This window comes from Miniopterus schreibersii (assembly GCF_964146895.1).
Source record: "Miniopterus schreibersii genome assembly, chromosome: 7".
NCBI classification, from domain to species: Eukaryota; Metazoa; Chordata; class Mammalia; order Chiroptera; family Miniopteridae; genus Miniopterus; species Miniopterus schreibersii.
Genome location: NC_138108.1, coordinates 406,748 through 430,595, shown reverse-complemented (window position 1 = coordinate 430,595; position 23,848 = coordinate 406,748). Strand labels below are relative to the sequence as shown.

The 23,848-nt window shown below is 61.4% G+C and overlaps 1 protein-coding gene across 1 annotated transcript; it reads left to right on the top strand.

The window, feature by feature from the left end:
- Positions 1–259: 259 nt before the first annotated feature.
- Positions 260–22,286, top strand: ANO7 (anoctamin 7; the record flags this gene model as incomplete). The annotated part of the gene is made up of 23 exons (XM_081142207.1): positions 260–371; positions 1,285–1,342; positions 2,739–2,881; positions 5,705–5,812; positions 6,459–6,595; positions 7,520–7,577; positions 8,356–8,466; positions 9,359–9,524; positions 10,019–10,109; positions 10,664–10,760; positions 11,900–12,043; positions 12,108–12,245; positions 12,863–12,961; positions 13,043–13,145; positions 14,048–14,159; positions 14,398–14,452; positions 15,663–15,760; positions 16,839–16,969; positions 17,986–18,191; positions 18,273–18,415; positions 21,390–21,480; positions 21,925–22,044; positions 22,170–22,286. Exons 1-23 carry the CDS (start codon positions 267–269, stop codon positions 22,284–22,286), a joined length of 2,631 nt encoding a protein of 876 aa, XP_080998333.1. The 5' UTR covers positions 260–266.
- Between the last annotated feature and the right edge of the window lie 1,562 nt (positions 22,287–23,848).

The following is a 23,848-nucleotide window of genomic DNA, read 5'->3' as shown; positions in this document are numbered from 1 at the left end:
GGGGCACCTGTGCTCCGAGCCCACGTGCAGGGCCGAGGGGAGGGGAGCACTCACCGGACAGACAGATGGGCAGCTTCCTCTCCCAGTTCTGGGGGCTTCACGTGGTCCTGGGTCAGACAGCTCGGCCTGGCCCAGCCTTGCCTGAGGCCGCTGGCCCTGTTCTCACCTGTCAGGTGGGTCTGAAGGCCATGTGGTGGAGGGGCCACATCTCATGTGTCCCCTCTTTCCTCTGGCGCCCACCTGTTCCTGGTGGGTGCAGGAGCAGGATGCTGCGGAGACGGGCCCCAGAGGAGGACAGTGCTGTCCTGATCAACATGGCCCCAGGGATGGAGAAGGGGGACTCTTATGGGAGCATATTCAACACCTCACAGGTAACTAACTCTCCATCGTCAGGGGCTCTGGGGACAGGAAGCCCTGCACAGCCCCCCCTACCCCGGCCCTGGGCTCCAGGCCATGGTCTATGGTGAATACAGGAGGGTCTCTGAGCCCCCACGCCTGGGATGGACACAAGGACCCTGGAGACAATGACCTGGCTTGGGGTGGGGGGCAATGCATCCGGAGACCCCAAACCCTTACCTCCTGTGTCCCCAAGCTGCCTGGGAAGAGGGAGGTGTCACAGTGAGGTCACTGCCTGCCTTGGTGGCCCTGAGGGACGTGTAGAAATCCCCTGGGATGGCTGGACGAGGCCAGGGAGGTGGAGGCAGGGACAGGGCCAGATCCCTCCAGTGCGGTGGGGAGAGAGAGGGATGCAGGGCTCCCACTCCTGGCCCTGGGGGGGCCCAGACACCCTGAGTGAGGTTGTCGGGAGTATTCCTAATCCTCCTGGGCTCCGTGTCTGCCTCCTGGGTGCTGTCCACCCTAGCCCCACCGCTGAGAGCGGACACAGCAGCCCCTTCCCACTGCCCCACAGCATAGCCTCTGGGGGTGGGGGACACAGACCTCACTCACCCAGAACAGGATTCCACCCTCTGGGCACATGACCACCTCTGGCCCGTCCACAGAGCCACTCACAGGGCAGCTCAGCTCCCCTCTGGCCTCTGGAGCCTGCAAGGGTGGGCACCCTGGGTATTGGCCACGCTGCCTGCAAACCTGACCCTTGCCCACAGCCTGTGCCAGCTGCTCAGAGGCCAGGCAGCAGGAAGGGCCTGGGCTGCCTCACCCGGGGTGGGCCTGTGAGCCCCCTGCCCACACCCAGTAGTGGCTCTCTCCACTGGGCCCTTGGTGGTCCTGGGTGGTCCAGGGCAGGGTGGGGGGCGTCCTCACCATGAGGTGTTTTTCTTCCAGACGGATGAACACCAGGCAGCCACTCACAGGGTGGGGAGCCCTGCCAAGCCCCGGATCGGTGAGCCCCTCCCTGTGTCTGCCAGCTGTGCCGGTGTTGGTGCTGGGGGTGGGGACACAGATAGGGTGCCCATGGCTAGTGGCAGGAGGACAGCAGGTCTGGGTCATCGGACTCTGTGACCAGGCTTCCCCTCCCCCACCCAGCACTCTCTCCTGAGGACCAGCTCTAGCGCCAGTTGTGCTGGGAAATGGGGTGAGGGCCTCCTAGTGAGCAGAACACAGTCTGGGGACACAGCAGGGAAGGGGTCCCTACTCAGGGGCTGGAGCTGGAAATAACTCTGGAGGGCAGAGGGAGCACCCACCTCCCTCCTGCTCTGGCCTTAGGGCAGCTTGGAGTCATCTCAGATTCTTAGGTTTTAAATACATTTTTATTGATTTTTAGAGAGAGGAACGAAGAGGGAGAGAGAGAAATGTCAATGATGACAGAGAAACATTGATCAGCTGCCTCCTGCACACCCCCTACTGGGGAGTGAGCCCAAAGCTGGGGCGTGTGGCCTGACCAGGAATCGAATCCACAACCCTTCGGTGCATGAGATGATGCTCAACCGAGTCACGCTGGCCAGGCCTACAACTGATATTTGTATGTTGATCTTGTATCTGGCAACCTTGCCAAACCTGTTATTAGTTCTAGCAGTTTTTGTAGTGAATTCCTCTAGATTGTCCCTGTCCGAGGTTGTGTCCTCTGCAGATGGGTCGTTTCCCTCTCAGCTTAACTGCTTATTGTTTGGGGTGAGTTCATTCCTCTTGCTCATCTGCATTTCACCTGAGAGTATCTCCCTCAGCCTAGAGGCCTTCCCCCGGTGTTTCCTGCAGAGCAGGTGGGCGGGGATTTTAATTCTCCCAGATTTTAATTCTTTGAGGAGACCTTCCTTTAGCCTCACCTCTGAAGAACATTGCTGCAGAATGAGAATTCCAGTGTTCGGTGTTTTCCGCAGCACTTTAAACATGCTGTTTTAGTGTCTTTTGTCTTCCATAGTTTCAGTTGAGAAGTCAGGTGTCCATATTCTTCTTGCTCCTGAGAAATAACATGTTGGTTTTTCCTCTTTCTCTGCGAGTTCACAGCAAAGACGCGCTGCCGATGGCTCCCCTAGCTGGAGTTTCCTTATCCTGCTTGGGGAGCACTGAGATTTTTTATTCTTTGGATTGATTTTTTTTTTTCATCTGATTTAAAAATTCTTGACCATTTTTCTTTAAAAAGTGCTTCTTCCCACTTTCTCCTGGTTCTCAGTCGACGCTGGGTTGGACCCTTTGACCATGACCACAGCCTCTTGTATAGAGAGGTAGGCCAGGTGTCCAGGTGCTTGGCTCCTACTTCCCACTGGCACCTGGGTGCCCCAGCTGGGATGCCAGTACCCCACTCAGCCCATCCCCCTGCTTCTGTCCCTATTGGCTCCCAGCAGACTTTGTCCTTGTTTGGGAGGAAGACCTGAGGCTGGGTCAGCAGCAGGACAGCACAACCCAGGACAAGACAGAGACACACAGGGCCTGGCGGGAGACCTTCCTGGATAACCTTCGTGTGGCTGGGCTGCATGTGGACCAGGTACATGGGATTGGTTGTGGGCAGGGCCCAAGGCTCTGCAACCACAAGGCCTGCGGGTGTGACACCTAGAATCTAGGAACAAATCAAGCCCAGGGTCCTGCTGGGTGCACCTACCCCCCCCCCCAAGTAAACCATCAACCCATCATAGCACAGGGAGCTCGCTCATGGATGCCAGAGCCCTCTAAATTCACCCAAAAAATCAAAAGCCCTCTTCTCCATTCACCTGTCCCACCTCCAGCATTAGAGCTTCTGTCTAGGTGTGACATTTGTAATTATAACTCTAGTGTGCTTATAGGATTTAACAGCTAAAACGTCCTTTCACAGATATGATGTCAGTTATAATAGCTGGTCGCACTTCAGCTGCAGGGAGTGTGAGAAAGCAGGAAGGAGCTGTGTGGTGCCATTGCAGAGGGGGCTCGTGGGCAGTGAGTGGGGCTTGGAGCAGTGGGGATCGGGGCGCAGAAGTCTGGTTCCATCGCATCCCTGCCCCCATCCCAGGTCCCTCTGCATGTCCCCTGCAGCGTCCGCCCTGCTTCCTCACCACCTTTCTCCGTCCCCAGGAGCAGGCTCTGCCATCATGCATCTGTCTTCCCAGCCCCAGATAATCAATCCTGAGCTTCATGTTAATCACGTTTTTATGTTTCTTTATCATTTGAGCACAATTTAGTTATTTATTTTTAATTAACTTATTTATTTTAGAGAGAGAAAGGGAGAGAGAGAGGGAGAGAGACATCGACTTGTTGTTCCATTTATTTATGAATTCATTGGTTGCTTCTGGTATGTGCCCTGAGCAGAGATCAAACCTGCGGCCTTTGCGTAGCGGGATGGGGCTCTAACCAACTGGGCCACCCGGCCCGGGCTCTTGAGCACATTTTATGTTGCTGAACAATGTGGCTTAGTTTCAGTTTGAACTTGATAAGACAGAGTTGTGCTCAGGGTGAGCTGACGTCACGCCTGTGTGACCCGCCGGCATCGCTGGCGCAGCGGCTGCCGGGCGGCTGTCCCTGTGTAGAGGTCTTGCCGGGGACTCTGTCGCTGTGTACTTATCTGTCATGTGGACGGACGTTTGACTTGCTCCCGTTTGGGGCTCTGGCGAAAAGGGCTGCCCTAAACTCTCACATGTGCGCACGTGTGGCCCTGTGCCCGGGTGCGGGAATTTGCCCCGAGGGTAGAGTTGCTGGCCTGGGTGTGTGTGTGGCCACCATGCCCCTAGCAGTGACCTGACAGGCACCCTATCAGCCATGAGCGCCGCCCTTTGCTCGGTGTCTTCTCGGCACTTGGTTTTGTCTGACTTAAATCTTTGCCCATCTGGTGGGTGTGAGGTGCTACCTCCCTGGGGTTTTAAGCTGCATTTTCCCTGATTCCAAACGAGATGAGCATTTCTGCATGTTTTTGACTTATCTGTGTTTCCAATACCGTGAGCTGCCTTTTTCGATCTTTTGCCCTGTTTTCCACGCGGTTGTTCACCTGTTTCCTTACCAGCATAGGGGCAGCTCCTATACTCTGGACCCTGCTCTTTGTTGGTTCCCAGTCCAGCGGGCCCGTCACCGTCACTGTGGTGTCCCCCCGTGGTTTTAACCAGTGGGGATTCACTTCCACCTTGTGCCTGTCCCTTCCCACCCCCCGGGGCTCTCATGTTCCTGCTCATTGCCCGGAGTTAGCAGCACCTCCACCCACTGCTCAGCCGCCTCCCCGAGGCCCACGTTGGCCGCACTCCCTCCCAGAGCTTCCCTGAGTGTTGGTGAACATGTACCAGTGGGAGAGGGTCGAGAGCTATCACCCTGTCCCCTTCTGAGTTTGAGTCCACTTGTCAATCGGGGAGTAGGGAAGAAAAGACGCCCCCTCCTTATGCAAAAAGCTCATGAGACAGTGTGGTGGACGGGTGTGGCCAGATGAGTTTGGGAAACCTTCATCCGGAATTGGGCAAGCTTGCCTTTTAGTGGGCGCAGAGGGCACCACAGGGCACCAGTGCTCAGCTTTGCCCAAAGTGCCCTCAGTCCCCAGTCTAAATGGCAATTCTCAGCACACATCACACTCATTTGGGGCAGAGGCCCAGGTCCGCCCCTCAGCGGGGCCCGGGCACTGGCTTCTGGGGAACCCCAGATGGAGATGATGTCGTGAGGGCTGAGAACTGCGGGTCCTTAGAAACAGGTGTATACTCAGTAGACACTTAATCATGGGACTAAAAGTTCCCGTCTCAGGGCCCCAGGAGTGCCTGTCACATGTCCACATACACATGCACACATGCATGCGAACACAGTGATGCCACTCATAGTCACATCCACATGTGCACACTTCTAATTTACATGCACAACATACACAGATGCCCAGAGGCTTGTCAGGGGGCCAGTCATTCAGTATCTGAAAACCAAGAGCTGAGCCTATTGCCTGCTTGAGTCAGGGAGCTGGGCTGCTCAGGCCGTCACTCTGAGCTCAGATGGGGAGGGTGCGATGTCACAGGCGTGTGGCTGACGCTGGCCTCCATGCTTGGCTCTGAGGGTGCGGTCACAGAAGTGAGCTGTCACTTATCAACTAGGTTTAAAACCATGGCTGGTTAGTTGTTACCATGGCTACAGGAACATCTGCCTCTTCCTAAAAGTGTAAACGGACACACACCCATGTGCACACACACCCATACATACACACACATGCGTGTGCACATGCACACACACACACAATGTGCACAAACATGCACCTACTTGTGCACCCATACAGACATGCACACGGGTGCACACACAGGTACAGATGTGAACATGTGCGAACATGCACCCACGTGTGCACACGCGTGCGCGCTCAGGCTCTGACACAGCCCGGTCCCCACAGCGTCACGTCCAGGATGAGGGCAGTGTCGTGCACCATGTCCTCCTCAGTGCCTCCTGGGCCGTGCTCTGCTACTACGCCGAAGACCTGCGCCTGAAGCTGCCCCTGCAGGTGGGTGCCTGGGGGCATGGGGCCAGGGAAGGCCTGGCGGTCCCCCAAGCCAGGGTTCCTCACGCCTGCACCCCCTGTGCTGGATGCCGTGTCCAGTGCTGACAACTTGAGGTTCTGCATTGTTTTCCTCAAGGCCCCTCCCGGCCGTCATCACGCTGCTCCAGGAAGCTCTTGGGCAGACAGGGCAGGGCGGCCCTACCCCCAACCATGGCGGGTTCAGGGGAGATAGGGAGGCGTGGGCAGCAGCCATGGCTCTGAGCTGGCCACCTGGGCCCTCTAGCTTCCGACCCCCACCAGGCCACCCGTTGAGGGCCACTGCAGGAGGGGGAAGGGCAGCCGCAGCCCAGGGGACACAGGGTGGAGGGGCAGCAGGTGACTTCAGGGTCCATGCCTGGTGGCTGCTCTGCCACCTACTCTGAGTCCCTTTGACCATCGTGGTATTTGGTGGCCAAAGGGACGTGTGACCGTCTGAACCTCCCCGCCTTGAGGGTCTCTGGGCCTCACCTGGACCAGTTGAGCTGCCCTAGAACCCGTTCCCTCGCTGAGCCCTTCCCCTGCTGTTCAGTTTGCAAATCCGCACATCCCACCCCACCCCACCGCGCCCATCTGCTCAGGGGTGGGAAGAACAAGTGGTGATCCCTTCCAGGAGCTGCCTAACCAGGCCTGCAACTGGTCAGCCAGCCTGCTGCAGCGGCTGGGTGTCCCCAACGTGCTGCTGGAGGACGTGCCCGACACGCCCCCCGAGTATTACTCCTGCCAGTTCAAAGTGAGCAAGCTGTCGAGGTGAGAGGCGGTGGCCCTGCTGTGCCCAGGGGACACAGCCAGGGGTGCATGCATGAGCGGTCAGCGAGTGGCGGAACTAAAAGTCCGCATTCCCCCAAACCTTCTCCTTTCTGGAGCTTTTCAACCCGGGAGCGTGAGTGGCAGTTGGGCAAGCTCAGCCCATGTCCATGTCAGTCAGGACAGGCAGGCTGTGCTGTGGACAATTGTCCCCCAGACCTCAGTGGCTGGACACACAGCCCATTTCCTGCTCAGTGACATGTCCACAGTGGGTGGCAGGGTCTCCTGGGCCCAGGCGGCTGGGAGCCCTCCTGGCACAGCTGAAGCAGAAGGTGGACATGGTCAGTCCATACCCGCTGCTGGTGGCACCTCTCCTGTGGGCGCGTCTCGTGGCACACCTAGCCTGCAGACTGGGCCGTGTCCAGGCATGGTGGGGATTGATGTGGGTGACCAGCAGTGAAGCCCCCACGTGGTCTCACTGCCCACGCCGAGAACACCTCCCTTCTCTGCTGGGGACATTCAGCCACACTAACTCTTGCCCCCGCCCACGGAGCTTCCCAAGTCTCTGGCATCACAGGGAAGGCCCTCTGGTCCACCATCCCTCCATGCCGGCCACCACCAGACGCAGCCACGAGGCCTTTGGTCCCATGCTTGGAGGCCACAGGGCTCCTCGAAGAGCCTGGGGCTCCCACACTGTCCTGCCCTCGGCCAGCCACTGTCCCGGGGTGGAGGGACGTCTGAGACATCTGGACAATGTTCTGTGACCTCCTCCCTCCAGAGAGGAAAAGGCAGAAATGGGATTTGATTGTGTGCCGGGGGGGCGGGGGGGGATGGTGGCTGTTCCCCAGCGTGCAAGGCGGAGGCTGCGTGATCCGTGTGCCGTGTCCCTGCCCTCGTGGGCTCTTCTGACATTTCACATGCCCACAGGTTCCTCCGCAGTGACAGCCAGGACAGCTTCTTCACCAGCACAAACAGGCACCAGATTGTGAGTGGGGTCCCCAAGGCAGTCCCCACACCCTCACCTGCTCTCGGGAGCTGGCCGGCCCCAGACCTCCCAGCCCGAGATCTGGGCGCAGGAAGGCTCTTCTGTGGTTGGACCACTGAGGCCAGGGCTGGGGGCTGCAGGCACAGGGGTGACCCACCTCACTGCACTCAGTTGGGGCCCTGCTCAGTGCCCCCTGCAGGACGCTCCCCCAAGGGCCCGGAATGGATATTAGTTACAGACTTGTGGGACAGACAGCCATGGCCACTGGGCCCAGGTGGGCCCTGCCGGTCAGCGAGGAAGGGAGCCAGGGGTCCGAGCATCGTCCCTGAGAAGGGTGGGCTGAGCCAGACTGCTCCAGGATCTGTGACGGAAAGGGGCTAGGACAGGCCTGCCCGGGACAGCCCCCTGCTGCTGGCCACCAAAGGGGCAGAGCACACGCCTGACACAGCCGTCCAGCCGGAGGCTGGCTCTGCCCAGAGTGGGGTCCAGGGCTGGCTGTGCATGGCCAGGGCCAGGGGTCAAATCCAAGCTCAACACCTGCGCGCCCGTGATCCTGGCCAAGGTCTTGTGATCGTACAGTGAGGACGCCCGTCCCACCTCGGGGTGCGAGGTGCATGAGGGACAACAGGGAGATCTGGGCGCAGGAAGCACCCTCTTCCTTTGTCACCAGAGGGCTGCGGGGGGCCGGCCGCGGGCTCAGCCCCGAGACGGAGGGCCAGGATGTCCCCACCTGTCGTCACATGATAGGTGACCTGTACCCCCCACCCCCCACCCCCAGCTGTTTGAGATCCTGGCCAAGACCCCGTACGGCCATGAGAAGAAAGGTCTGTTTGGGGTCGACCAGCTGCTGTCCCAGGGCGTCTTCAAGGCGGCATTCCCCCTGCACGAGGTGAGGCTGGGGTCTGGTGGGTCCAGGGCAGGGTCTCGGGCCAGGGCATGGGGTGAGCTCCCAGATGAGCGGTCCTGCTGTCCACTCCAGAGGGTGTGGGGGCAGCTGTAGCCAGATGAGTGGCCTGCTGGGGGATGTGACCAGGTCATGCTGTGGCCTGTTCAAGCCCTGGGCAGCCAGGACTGCCCTCTCGTCCCAACAGCCCACAGGCCCAGCGCCACAGGCCCAACAGCACCGTCTCCACCAGCAGCTTCCCTCTTGGGGAGAACAGTGAGGTCCCCCATGCTCCCTGCAAGTAGGGTAAACTGAGGCAGTGGAGGGCTACTACCATCGTCCTGACAAAATGTCCACTGTGAGGTCTGGAAGCTGTTTGCACCCTGATCCCCCTTCCAGGCCTCAGAGCTGCAGGAAGGAGCCGCAGGGTGAGGGCAGGGGCAGGCCTGCAGCCACCTGAGGTGCCAGGGGCCTCCTGAGGATGTGTAGGGGAGTGGCCAGCTCCACCTCGGCCGCAGGGCATCCCTCTTCCCGCCTCTGGCCAGAGCCGAGAACCCGCAGCACCTGGCATAGCCGGCCTCACTTGCCTGGCCGATGGGGAGATGGTACAGCACCGGGCTGCAGAAGCCCACCCAGAGGTGCCGGTCCACCCTGGACCACAGCTCAGCTCCTCCTGGACTTGGGGCCCTGGGAGACTGAGGCACGTAGCTCAGATGTCGCCTCCCAGAGAGGCCTTCCCAGACCCCGCAGATCCCCCAGACCCCAGCGTTGCTCTTTCGTCCTTGAGCAGTAACCCCGAGTCCAGGACTCAGGGGTGGGCCTTGCGCAGTGCTGAAGCCCCACACCCAGAACAGGGCCCAGACCAGCTGAGCCCTGCCCACCGGCTTCTTGTCCCCAGGGACCCTTCATGACGCCCCTGGAGGATCTGCACGCCCCTGGCCTCAGCCAGCGGCAGATCCTGTTCCAGTACTGGGCCCGCTGGCGCAAGTGGCACAAGTACCAGCCTCTGGACCACGTGCGCAGGTACTTCGGGGAGAAGGTGGCCTTCTACTTCGCCTGGCTCGGTGAGTCCCTCCCGCCGCCCCTTGGGGCCTCCCTGGCCCCCGACTCAGTCTTCAGGGTAACAGTCTGCTAATCTGTGTCTCCAAGAAGGGAGAGAGCACAGGGGCCGGGCTGCCAGCCTGCTGACCCCTCCTAGGCCACCTCGGCCACCAGCCCAGGGCCCTCTTAACACCCCAGCCAGGGACCGGGAACCCCCTCCTGCAGGCAGGCCTCCTCGCTCCAGGCCCCAGTGTTCCTGGCTCACCACACATGGCCTATGAGAGCCCAGGGCAGAGGCTAGGACGAAGGGGCTGCCAGGGAGGACCCCTGACGACCATCCCCCCCACACCTACCTCCCAGACGATCTGCCCCAGACCCCCTGATTGGATGTGTGTCCCTGGGGGACAATTGTGTCCATGCAGACCCCCACCCAGAACTCAGCCCAGTGTTGGGTGCACGGGCCCATCCAGGGTGCTGACAGCGGACTCCTGGCCCCCCACCCGGCTCCCCTCTGCAGGGTTCTACACAGGCTGGCTCCTGCCGGCAGCCGTGGTGGGCACGCTGGTGTTCCTGGTGGGCTGCTTCATGGTGTTCTCAGACACACCCACGTAAGTGCCCTCTCCCTTCCAGTCCCAGGCCTCACCCTGTGTCTTCGGGGTTGGGGGAGGTGGTGAGGGACCCCCCAGATGCCAAGGCCTGTGTAAAGCTGAGGATGGAGGTGAGCGCTGGGCACTTCCCTGCCCTCATGGATGTCACAGAGGGCCCCACAGACCTGGCTGGAAGAATGACAGGTAGATAGGGGTGCTCCCGAGACTGACCATTGGACAAATGTGCCTCCAGGTGACACAGGTGGACAGGGGTGTTCCCAGAATAGCACAGGTGGACAGGTGGGTTTCCCGAATGATGCAGGGAGGCAGGTGTGCTCCCAGGCTAATTTTATTGACACCCTGTTTCTTGTAATAGTGTAAGCTTTTCTTACAATAAACAAATGACAGGGCTTGAGTTTTATTTTATTATGGAGCTGAAATTTCAAAAAGTTATCTCAAAAACTATCATCGCCCATATTTTAAAAAATGCTGGGCTGGCAAAGGCAGTGGTGGGAGGGAGAGGCAAGGCAGGCCTGGCGGGAGGGCCCCCTTCTGGCACCCCCCCCACTCTGAAGGCAGGAGCTGTGCAGCAGCGCCGACAGCTTTGAGATGTGCCCGCTCTGCCTCAACTGCCCCTTCTGGCTGCTCTCCAGCGCCTGCTCCCTGGTCCAGGTAGGAGGGTGGGGGCAAGGGGAGGAAGGCAGTTCCCGGGTCCTGGTCCTGCCCCACCCGTGACCCAGCTCTGTGGTGCCCACCTTGGCAGGGTGCCTGTGTCATAGGTGGCCATAGGTGGGCCCTTACTATTACTCTTGTTATTGTCTCTAATGGACCAAGGTCAGCCCAGCCGGAGGACCCCCAAGGCAGACAAAGCCGGAAGCTCCCAGGGCACACACCGGGGAGCAGAACCGCCGGCTTAAGAGGCCAGGGGCAGGCGGCTCCTTGGAGTCCTTGGCCCCCGCAGGCCCCCACAGCAGCCCAGCACACTGTGGGCGTGTTAGTGTCCCACGGGGACAGTGGCCTCGTGGCCTTGCCTGCATCCCACACACTGGGCCTGGAGCCCCTGGTGCAGAGTTGGCCCCCAGACCACACACCTTTGCCACCCCTGGGCATCCACCTGCACCGTTTCCTAGGGCTGCTCTAACAAATCGTAACCGGGGCCTGAAACAACAGGAATTATTTCTCCACAGTCTGGAGGCCAGAAGTCCAACGTCCAGGCGTTGGCAGGGCTGGCTTCTCCCGGAGATGCTCTCGCTCCCACTTCTGGTGGCCGCACCTCCCCATCTCTGCCTCTGGGCACTGCACCCACTCCCCTTCTCTGCTTTCCTAAGGATTTGTCACTGGGCTCAGGGACCCCTAAGCCAGGTGCTTTCGTGTGGACACCCCCACCTTAATTACACACCCAAAGACCGTTGTTCCAAATAAACTTACATTCTGAAGTTCCAGGTGGGGGCCACACTCCAGTCCACTCCAGTCCACCCTCTGTCCCCCAAACTTCATGTCCATCCCATAGGCAAAATGCAACACCCCCAGGGTTCTAAACACATCATGGCTTTAGCTCTAAGTCCAAAAATCTCCCAAATATCAACAGTTCAAAACGTCCCGAGTCTCATCTAAATCACCTACGTGGTTATGGGGGAGACCTGGGTGTGGTCATTCTGGGGCGGCATCTGCCGTCCGCGGCCCCCGCAGGAAAACGAGTCACCTGCTTCCAAAATACAACGGCTGACAGGCTCAGGACAGGTGTCCCCATTGCTCAGGGGGGAAACTGAGGCACGGCCGGGGCCGCTGTGTGAACGGCCCGCCCCCCGCAGGCCGGCCGGCTCTTCGACCACGGGGGCACCGTCTTCTTCAGCGTGTTCATGGCGCTGTGGGCCGTGCTGTTCCTGGAGTACTGGAAGCGGAAGAGCGCCACGCTGGCCTACCGCTGGGGCTGCTTCGACTACGAGGACATCGAGGTGAGTGGGGCCCCGGGCGCGGCCCCCCCCCTGAGGCCGCCGCTGAGGACCGGCTCCCTTCCAGGAGAGGCCGCGGCCCCAGTTTGCCGCCTCGGCCCCCACGACAGCCCTGAACCCCGTCACCGGCGAGGAGGAACCCCACTTCCCCAGGAGGAGCCGCATGCGCCGCACGCTGGCCGGCTCCGTGCTGGTGCTGATGATGGTGAGGGTCCCACTGCCGGTCCCTCCCCTCGCACCCCTTCCTCTGAGCTGCGTGGGGCGGTTGTCGTCCCCCCTGCCCCCTGGGGCCCCGAGACACTTGCTGCCCCAGAAAGGCCCCTGTGGGCCTGGGCTCCAGGGAGGGGCCAAGCTCAGGTCCAGGCTGGGGGCCTGGGGTGTAAGACGTGGGTGTGGGCGGGCCGGGGGCTCTGGGAAGGTTTCCCCACAGAGGTGGGCCGGGGGCATCCCTCACGCTGGGGGGATCCCAGCTCGGGTTCCTCCAGCTGGGGGGCTTCCTAGCGCAATCCTGCCCTCCCCTCCCCAGATGTCAGGAGTTTCCAAGTTTTGGGTGGCAGGAGGGCAGGGTGGGGGCTGGCTGGTTGGTTCTCAGCACCTGAGGCCAAGAACAACCCACAGTGGCTCCCCTGACACCCAGACATGGTCCACCTGTAATTTTAAGTGGCCTCCCGCCCCCACCCTCCCCCTCCTTGCCGCCCGGTTCCCCCCAATAACCCACTGGGAGAGGCACAGGGCACAGCCAGGTCTACGGGTAGGAGCTGTGGCCCCAGGGTCCTGGGGTCCTGGGCTCGGCGTGGGTCTCACAGGCTGGGCCGCCCGTAGGTGGCAGCGGTGGTCATGTGCTTCGTGTCCATCACTGTGTACCGCACCACCATGGCCATCCTGGTGTCCAGGTCGAACAACACCCTCCTAGCGACCCGGGTGAGCCTCCGCCACCGGTTCCTGCTGGGTGGGGGCGGCTCCTGCTGGGCGGGGTGGCTCTGACCCACCTCCTGTCCCCAGGCTTCGCGCATCGCCAGCCTCACCGGCTCCATGGTGAACCTAGTCTTCATTCTCACCATCTCTAAGGTCTACGTGGCCCTGGCCCACGTCCTCACACGGTGGGGTGAGTGGCCAAGGCCGGTGCTGAGCCGGAACCGCCCCAGCCCCACCCCAGACCACCACTTCCTTGCAGATCCACAGGGTCCTTGTGTCTGAGGCACAGGTGGGATGTGGGACCCCCCCAGCTGTGAGCAGGGCCTGGGGTGGGGACAGGAGGGTCCTCTGGGGCACCCAGGCCTCGCCCCTGCTCCCTGTGCACAGGGCCCCTCGCAGCTGAGCTCCCCTGGGAGGGCCTGCCCAGCCCAGGCCCCTGCGTGCCGGCTTTCTCAGTGTCTGAGAGGCAACTGGGGGTAGCTGCCGAGCAGTAAGCTCCTTCCCTCTCCTCCTTGGTTCTTCCCCCACAGGCCTGCCTCTCCCCCCACCCCCATTTCCTAAGGACAAACTCCAAAGAACCAATCCTTCATTCTGTAATTGTCTATTAGCAGCCCTGGTCTAGGAGTGGGACAGAGAGCTCAGTGTCCACCTGGGGAGGGGGCTTTTGGGTGGGCGGGTGTCCCACGGATGCCCCCAGTGTTCCTGCAACAGTGGGGCCGTGTGCGCCCCATTTCCGGCCTCAGGTGTTCCCTGCAATTCACCTTTTATGCCCCCACCTCCGTCTGTCTCAGCACCAGCTGCCCAGGCAGGGTCACCCCAACCTCAGACTATCCCTTGGCCCTGCCTCTGGCTGCTCCCGGGGCCCACCAGTCTGTTCCCAGCATCGCTGTGGGTTAGTCACCTGCCCGGCTCTTCCTCCACCAACATAACGCGTTTAGATGATTTTGAAATGAGAACCTGGGGGACGCCGCACTCTGCCCCCCTCCTGAATGAGCTTCTGTCCAATCCCCGGGGGACGCGCTTTCCTCGCTCCCTGGCCAGTGAGGTGGTCACGGGGCCGGGCGCGGGGGACTGAGGAGCCTCTCTGCCCAGAAATGCACCGGACGCAGACCAGCTTTGAGGACGCCTTCACCCTCAAGGTGTTCATCTTCCAGTTCGTCAACTTCTACTCCTCGCCCATCTACATTGGCTTCTTCAAGGGCAGGTGGGCACCTCACCCGGCCCTGCTCCTGCGCTGCCCCTGTGGGTCCCCCTGTGGCCCCCGATGCTCAGGGAGGGCAGGGATGACGGCCTGGAGGCCTGGTGGGACGCAGCTGTCCTGGCCCAGGGCCTCGGGCTCCGGGTCCACCTCGAGGTTCCTGCAGGTGCCACGAGGGAGGCACAGTGCAGGCGGGGGGACAGCGCCTCCTCACTCGCAGCCTCGGGACCCCCATCTCCTCTAGGTTTGTGGGTTACCCAGGCAACTACCACACCTTGTTCGGGGTTCGCAACGAGGAGGTGAGTGCGCCGGGACTGACGCCCACGGGTCCTGCCCCTGACTTCCATCAGAGCCTTAATTTGCAGGGATTCTCTCTGCCCCTCCCCCAGGGCCGCAGCTGCCCCGGGACCCCCACAGCAGCCTCCTCACAGCCACTCAGGCCCCCGCCCGGCACAGCCACCCACAAAACACAGTCCTGTCCTCCTGTGTCACCTTTCCCCCCGCTGACCTGACTCTCACACCTGAGCTGAGTCCCTGCCACTGTGCTGGGCTGTCAGCCACTGTCACTGACCAGAGCTCCTCTGGGGACAAAGGCTGGTGACTGTCACGGGGCTCGGTGCCCCCTGTGGGCACCTGGGTTTGAACCCGCCCGCCCTTCAGAGACACTGTGGAAAGCCCCTCAAAATTGTCCCCAGGCGTCTGGCTCCTCCCTGGCTGAGGGCACAGGCTAGGTGGGGCTGGAACCGTCCTCAGGTGGCCTCTGGGCGGGGGGGGGGGGCCTGCCGGCTCCTGCTGACCACCTCACCTGAAAGGCCTCTCTGACCAGAAGGGCTCCCCCCTGCCCATGGTTCTGGGCTGTGACCCCACCCACCGCTGCCGGCAAGGCGTCCACCCCCAAGGAAGGCTCTTTATTTTACCATGATGGGGAGGGGCTTTTCAGGGACCGGGCAGCTGGGCCCCCAACTTCAGTGGGACAAGCTCTAGACTTAAGCAGAGACAGAGCTCCTGGCGCCTGTACTGAAGCCCGACAGGTGTCCTGGGCGCAGGCAGCTGAACAGAGCCGCCCTGCCGCCCAGCGCTGGCCACGCCTGACCTCAGGCAGGTCCTCCTCACCCCCGGGGGCAGCATGCCGCCAGCCCAGGCTCCCCTGTGCGAGGTACGCCGTCCCAGGGGCTCCCCCGCAAAGCCCCTGGGCGCACCTCTCACTGGCTGGAATCGCTGAGGCTGCAGGGTGGGTGCTCCGTAGAGCCACAGGCCAGTGTCAGCCCCACACCACCTGGGCCTTCAAAGGAAAACTGGGGTGCTGTGCAGCAGTGGCCCTGGTCATTCCCACGCACCGTCCCCCAGGTGGACCTCAGGGAGACGGGGGGTCTGGGGGAGGACTTACGCAATCCGAAAGGTAGCCACAGCGTGTCTGAAAGGGAGGTGGGACATGGGCCACCTTCCAGGGTTGGGGGGGGGTGGGCATGAGGCCCCCTCCCCTGCGCTAACCTGGAGCCTGCTGTGCAGTGTGCGGCCGGAGGCTGCCTCGTCGAGCTGGCACAGGAGCTCCTGGTCATCATGGTGGGCAAGCAAATCATCAACAACATGCAGGAGATGCTCGTCCCGTGAGTCCCCCACCTGCCCTGGGCAGCATCCAATGACCCTGGGACCGGCAGTGGCTGGGGACAGCCCCGGCCCAGTTCCAACCTGGAGAATAGGTGGAGGGAAGCCAGGTGGGCCCCTCCTGGACCTGGCTGCCTCACTTGCAGAGGAGGGGAGGGTCTGCCCCCCCATCCACCCTATGGGTTCTGTGACACCCCCACCCCGTGGTTGCTGTGTGGGCATAATGAGTTCTGTCCCTTCCAGCTTCATTGAGGGAGGAGGCCCACCCTTCCTATAGCCCCTGTGGCCAGGGGTTTTGAGCACCCCCAGCCAAGGCAGCACCAGAGGGGGTCACCAGGGGAGGCCCGAGCCTCAGGTGTCCAGCCACTGGGGTCCTATCTCCCCCATGCCACCACCACCACCGGCACCATTGTGGCTCCTGTCCTGGCAACCGGGCCCTCTCCCAGGCCAGAGCCCTTGCCATGACTGCCCAAGGCTGGACCCAAGCTGGGCATCTTCCCACCTCCCCTGCACACCTGATCGTCCCAAACAGCACAGACTCCCCTGGGCGCCTCGAACCATAGCCATGGGACCTTGGCCAACCCACGGCTATCTTTGGGTGCAGTCCATGCTATGCAGCTGAATTCAAGGAGATCACGAGTCTGGAATGTCGCTGGTGCCTGTAGGGGCTGCATGAGTGGTGGCAAAGCCACATACACACATTCCCCAAGTATGACAAAGCATCACAGGCACACATGTTCCACATACGATACAGCAACACACACACGTCCCCTGCTGGCACAGCGATGGCCTCATCGGCTCCCTTCTACCTCAACACAGCTCTTGGCACCTCTGCTTTTCCCAGAAGGAATCCATCCCCCAAAGCTTCCCTGAGCAATGGTCACTTTCCTGGGGGCACTGCAGGGGGCCCAGGGAGGGGCTACCCTCCCAGAAGGATGCAGATGCTCTCGGGGTTCTGCAAGGCCTTGCCCACTGTGCCCGTCCCAGGGCCCAGACCCTCCCCATGCTGCCCTCAAAATGCAGAGCAGCCAGGACTCTGCTTCAGAAGCAAGAGCCATGTTCCCGGTGTGCCCCCTCCAGGAAGCTCAAGGGCAGGTGGCTTCGCTCCAAGAAGGGGAAGGTGGCTTCAGCAGCTGTGGGCCAGGCCCCCTGGGAGGCGGACTACGAGCTCCTGCCCTATGAGGGCCTGTTTGACGAGTACCTCGAAATGGGTAGGTGCCCCTGGGGCCCCCAGCCTCAGCATTTCTCTGTCTCCCTTGAAACATGACCTGGGTGTAGACAGGGGATCCCCGGTGGAGCCAGGCCTGCAAAGGATCCTGAAAGGACTTGTGGGGGTCACAGTGGGGAACGCCCATGAAGATAGGCCGAGGATGGGAAGGGGCAGCACCCTGGGCACAGGGCTTGGGAAGAGGGCCCGGGGCAGTTGATGGGGCTCTCCTGGAGTGGCCTTGCTCCCCCCCACCCCAGAAAGCATCAGCTAGAGCCTCCTGTAGGGGCTAGGAAAGAAGCCAGGCTGGTGCTCCGGAGACCAGGCACTAGGGCTGGGGACAACTGCCCCCAGAGTAAGGCTGCACCTGGGAGGTGACTGGCCTCAAGTCCCCTGACCGCTGGAGTCCCATCTGGGAGTTGATTCCAGAAATTTTCTCGATGCCCACTCTTTGCTGGACCCTCAACCGTGCGGTGGCCAGGTGGTGGCGGGTGCCTGCGCTCATTCCCTGCACAGGGTGATGTGCTGGGGGGGGGGGGCAGGGTCTTTGTCTAATGCGGCGCGGTCCCCGCAGCCAGGGTCTTACTCTGAGGCCCCGGCACAGTCGGAATGGAAGGTGTTGGGTCTGAGCCGAACGCATCACTCTGAGCCCCCGGCAGCCGAAGCCAAGGGGCGACAGTAGCGGCTCCCTCCGGGGATAAAGGGAGCAGACAGCGCACGTGCTTTTTCCTGATGAGCGAGTGGGGTGGACCCCGCCCGTCCCTAGGCCGCTGGGCGGCGGCAGCGGGGCCGGTGCTCTCCTTAGCGATTTCAGAGCACCCAGGGGGTGAGCGGAGCAGGCAGCCCCCGCTCGCCGTCCTGCCGAAGCCCGCAGGGGCCGGGGAGGGGCCCAGGCCCCAGGCCGCGCGCCCGCAGCTCCGCGGAGCAGCCCGGGGCCGCGGGGGCCTCCTGGGGCGGGGCGGGGCGGGGCGGGGCGGGGCGCGGCGGAGGGGGCCGGCCCGCGGTGACCCCCGCCCGCAGTGCTGCAGTTCGGCTTCGTGACGCTCTTCGCGGCCGCCTGCCCGCTGGCGCCGCTCTTCGCGATGCTCAACAACTGGCTGGAGATCCGCCTGGACGCGCAGAAGCTCGTGTGCGGGCGCCGGCGGCCGGTGGCCGAGCGCGCGCAGGACGTGGGCATCTGGTTCCCCATCCTGGCGGCCATCGCGCACCTGGCGGTCACCAGCAACGTGAGCGCGGGGGGCTCCCGGGGCGGGGTTCTGGGGCCGGGGTTCCGCGGGGCCCGCGCCGACCCCGCCCGCCCGCCGCAGGCCCTGCTGCTCGCCTTCTCCTCCGACTTCCTGCCGCGCACCTACTACCTGTGGGCGCGAGCCGGCGACCTGCGCGGCTTCGTCAACTTCACGCTGGCGCGCGCCCCGCCCGCCTTCGCCGCCGCGCACAACCGCACGTGCAGGTGAGGCCGCCAGGTGGGGGCGCCAGGTGAGGCCGCCAGGTGGGGGCGCCAGGTGGGGGCGCCAGGTGGGGGCGCCAGGTGGGGCCGCCAGGTGAGGGCGCCAGGTGAGGCCGCCAGGTGGGGGCGCCAGGTGGGGGCGCCAGGTGGGGGCGCCAGGTGAGGCCGCCAGGTGGGGGCGCCAGGTGGGGGCGCCAGGTGGGGGCGCCAGGTGAGGCCGCCAGGTGAGGGCGCCAGGTAGGGTCGCCAGGTGGGGGCGCCAGGTGAGGCCGCCAGGTGGGGGCGCCAGGTGAGGCCGCCAGGTGGGGGCGCCAGGTGAGGCCGCCAGGTGGGGGCGCCAGGTGAGGCCGCCAGGTGGGGGCGCCAGGTGAGGGCGCCAGGTAAGGTCGCCAGGTGAGGGCGCCAGGTAGGGTCGCCAGGTGGGGGCGCCAGGTGAGGGCGCCAGGTAAGGTCGCCAGGTGAGGGCGCCAGGTAGGGTCGCCAGGTGGGGGCGCCAGGTGAGGGCGCCAGGTGGGGGCGCCAGGTAGGGTCGCCAGGTGGGGGCGCCAGGTGAGGCCGCCAGGTGGGGGCGCCAGGTGGGGGTGCCAGGTAAGGTCGCCAGGTGGGGGCGCCAGGTGGGGGCGCCAGGTGGGGCCGCCAGGTGAGGGCGCCAGGTGGGGGCGCCAGGTAGGGTCGCCAGGTGGGGGCGCCAGGTGGGGGCGCCGGGTGAGGCTGCCAGGTAGGGTCGTCAGGTAGGGTCGTCAGGTGGGGGCGCCAGGTGAGGCCGCCAGGGGAGGCTGCCAGGTGAGGTCGCCAGGTAGGGTCGCCCTGAGGACAGACTCGGGGAGCAGGGCCCCAGGGTAGGGGACAGGGCGACCAGACGCCCGCAGGCTCCAGCCCTGGGCTTCCTGCCTCAGACCCGCCACCAGCTGTGGGACGCGGGGACGGGGCGGGGACTGCGGGGACCCATCCTGCTCACCCCGGGGCGGGGCGGGGCGGTGACAGCGGACACGCGCACAGGGCGGGGGGAGCTTCTGAAAATCAGAGGCCACGACCCGCACAGTTGGAAGCCCATGAAGTTCCCTTTTGTCATCAATTTTGGTAATTTTTTTGGCTTTTTTTTTTACAGAAAACCCTTTCAGTTGAGCTTTAAAATGTAACGACACAAATGTATTCATAATATTCTCTTAGGTTTTCTTAAGCTCCCCTGTTTTTGTATTTATGGCTGCATTTTCTTTCCAGACATAGTCTGTGTTTTTTCCTTTCTCTTAAAAATCAATCTTCCGGAGTTGAAGTCTCAGCGCGTTAGTTTTCAGTCTTCCTTGGGCTTTAAGAAACAAATTCATGTCTATAAATTTACTTGAATATACCCCTTAGCAGTCCCATTCCATTGGGGCTGAGCACCCACCTGCTGTCCTCCAGTTCTAAATATTTCATAACTTCAGTTGTGATTTTCTTATTTATCCACAAGTTATTTAGGAGAGTAGGTTCCCAAACGCGCAGCTTTTTACATTGAATTATACTTGACGGGCACTGTTATATTAGCTTCAGGTGTACAACGCACTGATTCGGCGTTTTGTTTTGTTTTCACCACCCCCGGGATATTTTTTGCATTGCCTTTCAGAGAGAGGAAGGGGGAGAGAGAAACATCCCTGTGAGAGAGACCCCGACTGGCTGCCTCCTGCACGCCCCCGACTGGGGATCGAGCCCACAACCCGGGCATATGGCTTGACCGAGAATTGAGCCGGTGACCGCCTGGTGCAGCAGATGCTGCTCAACCCCTGACCCACACTGGCTGGGCATTGTTCTACAGTTTTAATTTTACTATTAAAAACACACAGAAAGTTTTAATCATTTTTAATCACATCTATTTGGTGCATTAATCTATGTGGCTACAGGAACTTCTTACTCTGAATTTGTACTTCTTGCGGAAGCGTACCCTTTAATGGCTCTTTCAGGGATGGTGTGTGGCTCCTGAACTCTTATGGATGTTGGTTTTTATGTCTTAATCTATCTTTCTGTCCTTCAAATAGCAGGCATAAAAATCCCAGGTGGAGAGCTTGTCCCTCGGGTTTTCAGAAACATGCTGTGGTGCCCTGGCTCTTCCTGTTGGAAGCACACATTCGTGGCATTTGAGATTTTTTCTCGTTTCCTTTATCTTTGTCTCTAACAGCAGGGATCAGCCGTGATAGGGTTTATTTAAGTTTCTCACTGAGACTCAGACGAGTGGTCTAAGGAGTGGTGTTTCCTTAGTCCCGGAAGCGGCTGCATTTTATTTCTCCACACAGATCCGCCCCCCCCACCCCCCCGGAGCCCCCATTACGCCGGCGTGTCTGTTTCTCCTCATGGCTCCTGAGTGCTTTCACACCTGTCCATCTTTCAGGCTCTCCGATGCATTCAGGGTGACTTTGCCGTCACTGTCCCCCAGCCCCCTGTTCTGCTGTGTCTAGTTCAGCCACTTACAGTCGATCCCACTCATTGAGGAACTTTTCTCGGTGACATTTTTAACTTACTTTTCCTACAAAGCTGGCCCTGGCGATGCTTTCCACGGGGTGCAACACCCAAGTTTGTTACAAAATGGGGTGTTCCCTCTTACCACAAGACATTGATCCAGGCAGTCACAGGGTGCCTAGGGGACCCTCGGTCCGAAAGGGCAGTCAGAGCTGAGAGCTTACAGTAGGGGGAGCAGAGCTGGGCAGCAGCCCAAACAGAGCAGCGGCAGCACAGACTTGCCAGGTGGCCACGACTGGACGCTAAGGACCTGTCCACTGTGGGGCCCGGGTTAGCCTGGTAGGGGAACGGACAACCCAGCTCATCCTTCCTTTGGGACCACAGTGAAAGCTAAGTGCTGTCAGAGAACACTGCTGGGGAATATTTCCCTCTTGGGGAGCCCTCCATGGTAAGCCAGGCCCAGAATCATAGCATCGGGGAGGGAAAAGGTGGAGGTGCTGAGGAGTCATCTGCCTGGCTCCCCGCACCAAGCCCACGTTTCCTGCAGGTATCGAGCATTCAGGGACCACGATGGGCATTATTCCGGGACCTACTGGAACCTTCTGGCCATCCGCCTGGCCTTTGTCATCGTGTTTGAGGTAGCCGGGGCACCTCCCAGGGCCCTGTTGGCTTCCCCCACTGGCTCTCTGCCTTAGCATGATGGCTGCCCCCCGTTTTGCCTAATCGCACCATGTGGCTTGGTTGGGGGGTCGGTGTGCCCAAAGGAATAGAGCCCCGGTCTTACGCTCTATCACCTTGGTCAAATCACCATTCTCTGCGTCATTTTCCCGTCTGGAAAGGGGAGCTAATCCCTGCCTGGACATCAGAATGATCTGGGCGCTGTGCCGTGTCCAAGGGAAGCTCCATGGAACCACAGCAGCAGGGGGTGGTCTCTGTGGCCGTGAAGACACTGCTGCTTTCCAGTTCACCCATATCTGGGGAGCAGGTGCCCATACCTGGGCCTGTGAAGGCCACTCTGGGCATTTGTTTTACCAATGGGTGGGGTTCCCTCTCCCACTGCTGGTCCTGTCTCCTGCTCCCAGCATGTGGTATTCTCCATCGGCCGGGTCCTTGACCTCCTGGTACCTGACATCCCTGAGTCTGTGCAGATCAAGGTGAAGAGGGAGTACTATTTGGCCAAGCAGGCGCTAGCCGAGAATGAGGTGAGCCCCCACCCGTAGCCCTCACCCACCTGCCGTGGAGTGGTCCCAGCCAGGTACTCTGCTGCCAAGCAGGCCGAGGTGAAGTTGGTTTAATCACACTCTCCCTGGCCACCCCTCCTGGACAGACTCTCTTTGGGACTAATGGAGCCAAGGATGACCAGCCCCAATCCTCAGCGGAAAGCCTGGGCCCACAGCCTAGGTGGCCAGAAGCCAGCCGAGCCTCCCCAGTCCCTTCCCTCTGAGGTCACAGGGATCACAGCAGCTGAGGGTCCTGGAGCCACACCCAGCTGGAGGGCAGAGGCCTCGGCTCAGGAGAGGCTGTTAAAGCCTTCCCACCCCGGGGAGCCGCAGCCTCCCCTGCCCCTCTTCCACTGCCTTGGGCTCCTGCCCCCTGCCTCCCAGGCCCTGGCTGCAGCCCACACTGGCCACCTCTTTGGAGTACCCAAAGCCAGGTACCTATGGCAGCGGAACCTGGAGGCCTGGGATGCCATGCCCAAGGGAGCGGCCCCCACTGTCTCCCAGCCCCGAGCCAGTATCTCCTCACTCCCGGGGCAGACCTGCTCTACCTCTGAGATGCTGGCTCCACCACGCCCCTGCCTCTGGGCATGCTGCCTACTCGCCCACATCTTCACTCAGAGCTGTGGCCTTCCAGGCCTCAACCCTCCACTTGGTGCCATCCTGGGCCCCTGCACCCCCACCCCGCCCACCTCTCCCTGCTCACTTCCCACTTGCCCTTCAGCCCTCACATGACTCATCTGCCAATCCAGCCAGTGGACCGGGGTCCTCAGTTCTCTGGTGCTTTGCTGTGCCTGCTGTCTTTGGAACGGTGGAATGACCCCTCCCTCTAGGCCCATCTGTCCACGCAGAGCCCTGCCTGACCCCAGCACCTGTGCTCCAGGTCACAGGGGAGTCAGCTCACCCCAGCACCCCACTCCCTCCCCACTTCCCTTTCCCTCCCAGCTACCCGCAGCCTCTCAGGCTAAAAGGAAGCAGCACTGTGGGCTCCCTCCCAGGCTGCGCCCCGAGGCTGGGAAGGCCTGGAAGGAGACCGTTTCATTCCCTGACCAGTGAAACACTGGAGTTTTCTGTGTTTACACACAATCATCTCCAAAGTTAGGAGCAGCATGCTGCGTGGTCAGCTTCATCACTGACTGGACGTGCACCCCTCCCACATCCCCCTCACGTTAACTCAGTTACCCTACCTCTACGCCACTGTGCTTCCCCTCCCCTGGCACTCCTCTGCCTGCACCTTGTAATTCATGCCGGAATAAACCTCCAGATACTGTGTGACCACCGCCTCCCTCAGGGCACACAGTCCAGGCTGACACCTCCAAACAGCATCCTTGACAATGTGGGGTCACTAAAAACTCCCGCTCGGACCTCAGGCAGCCTTGTGCCCACTGCAGGTGGCATTTCTGTGAAGTGAGCAAAGGAGGTGCCAGTTGGCACTGCTTTTGGGCATCACTCACCACTCTCAAGGAAGGGACCGTCCTCTGAGCAGCAGAGCCACCCAGCAGTGAGGCCCATGGCACCCCCCATGCTGCGTCCTCACGATATCCACAACTACTTTCTTCCAGCAGCTGCTCTATTGCTATCTCAACTTTGTGATTTTAGAGTAAATTTATTGAAACATAAGGAAATAATCGAGTTGTGACTCAGGCTTTCCTGAAGCAACACACCACTTTAGTCAGCATGGTTCAGGGCGTGGACTCTCCCGCGTGACTGGGGCCCACCCAGAGCGGCCACCTCCGTATGCCGAGGGAGCAGAGCCACCATGTCTGACCGCGAGCTTCCACGTGGTGCA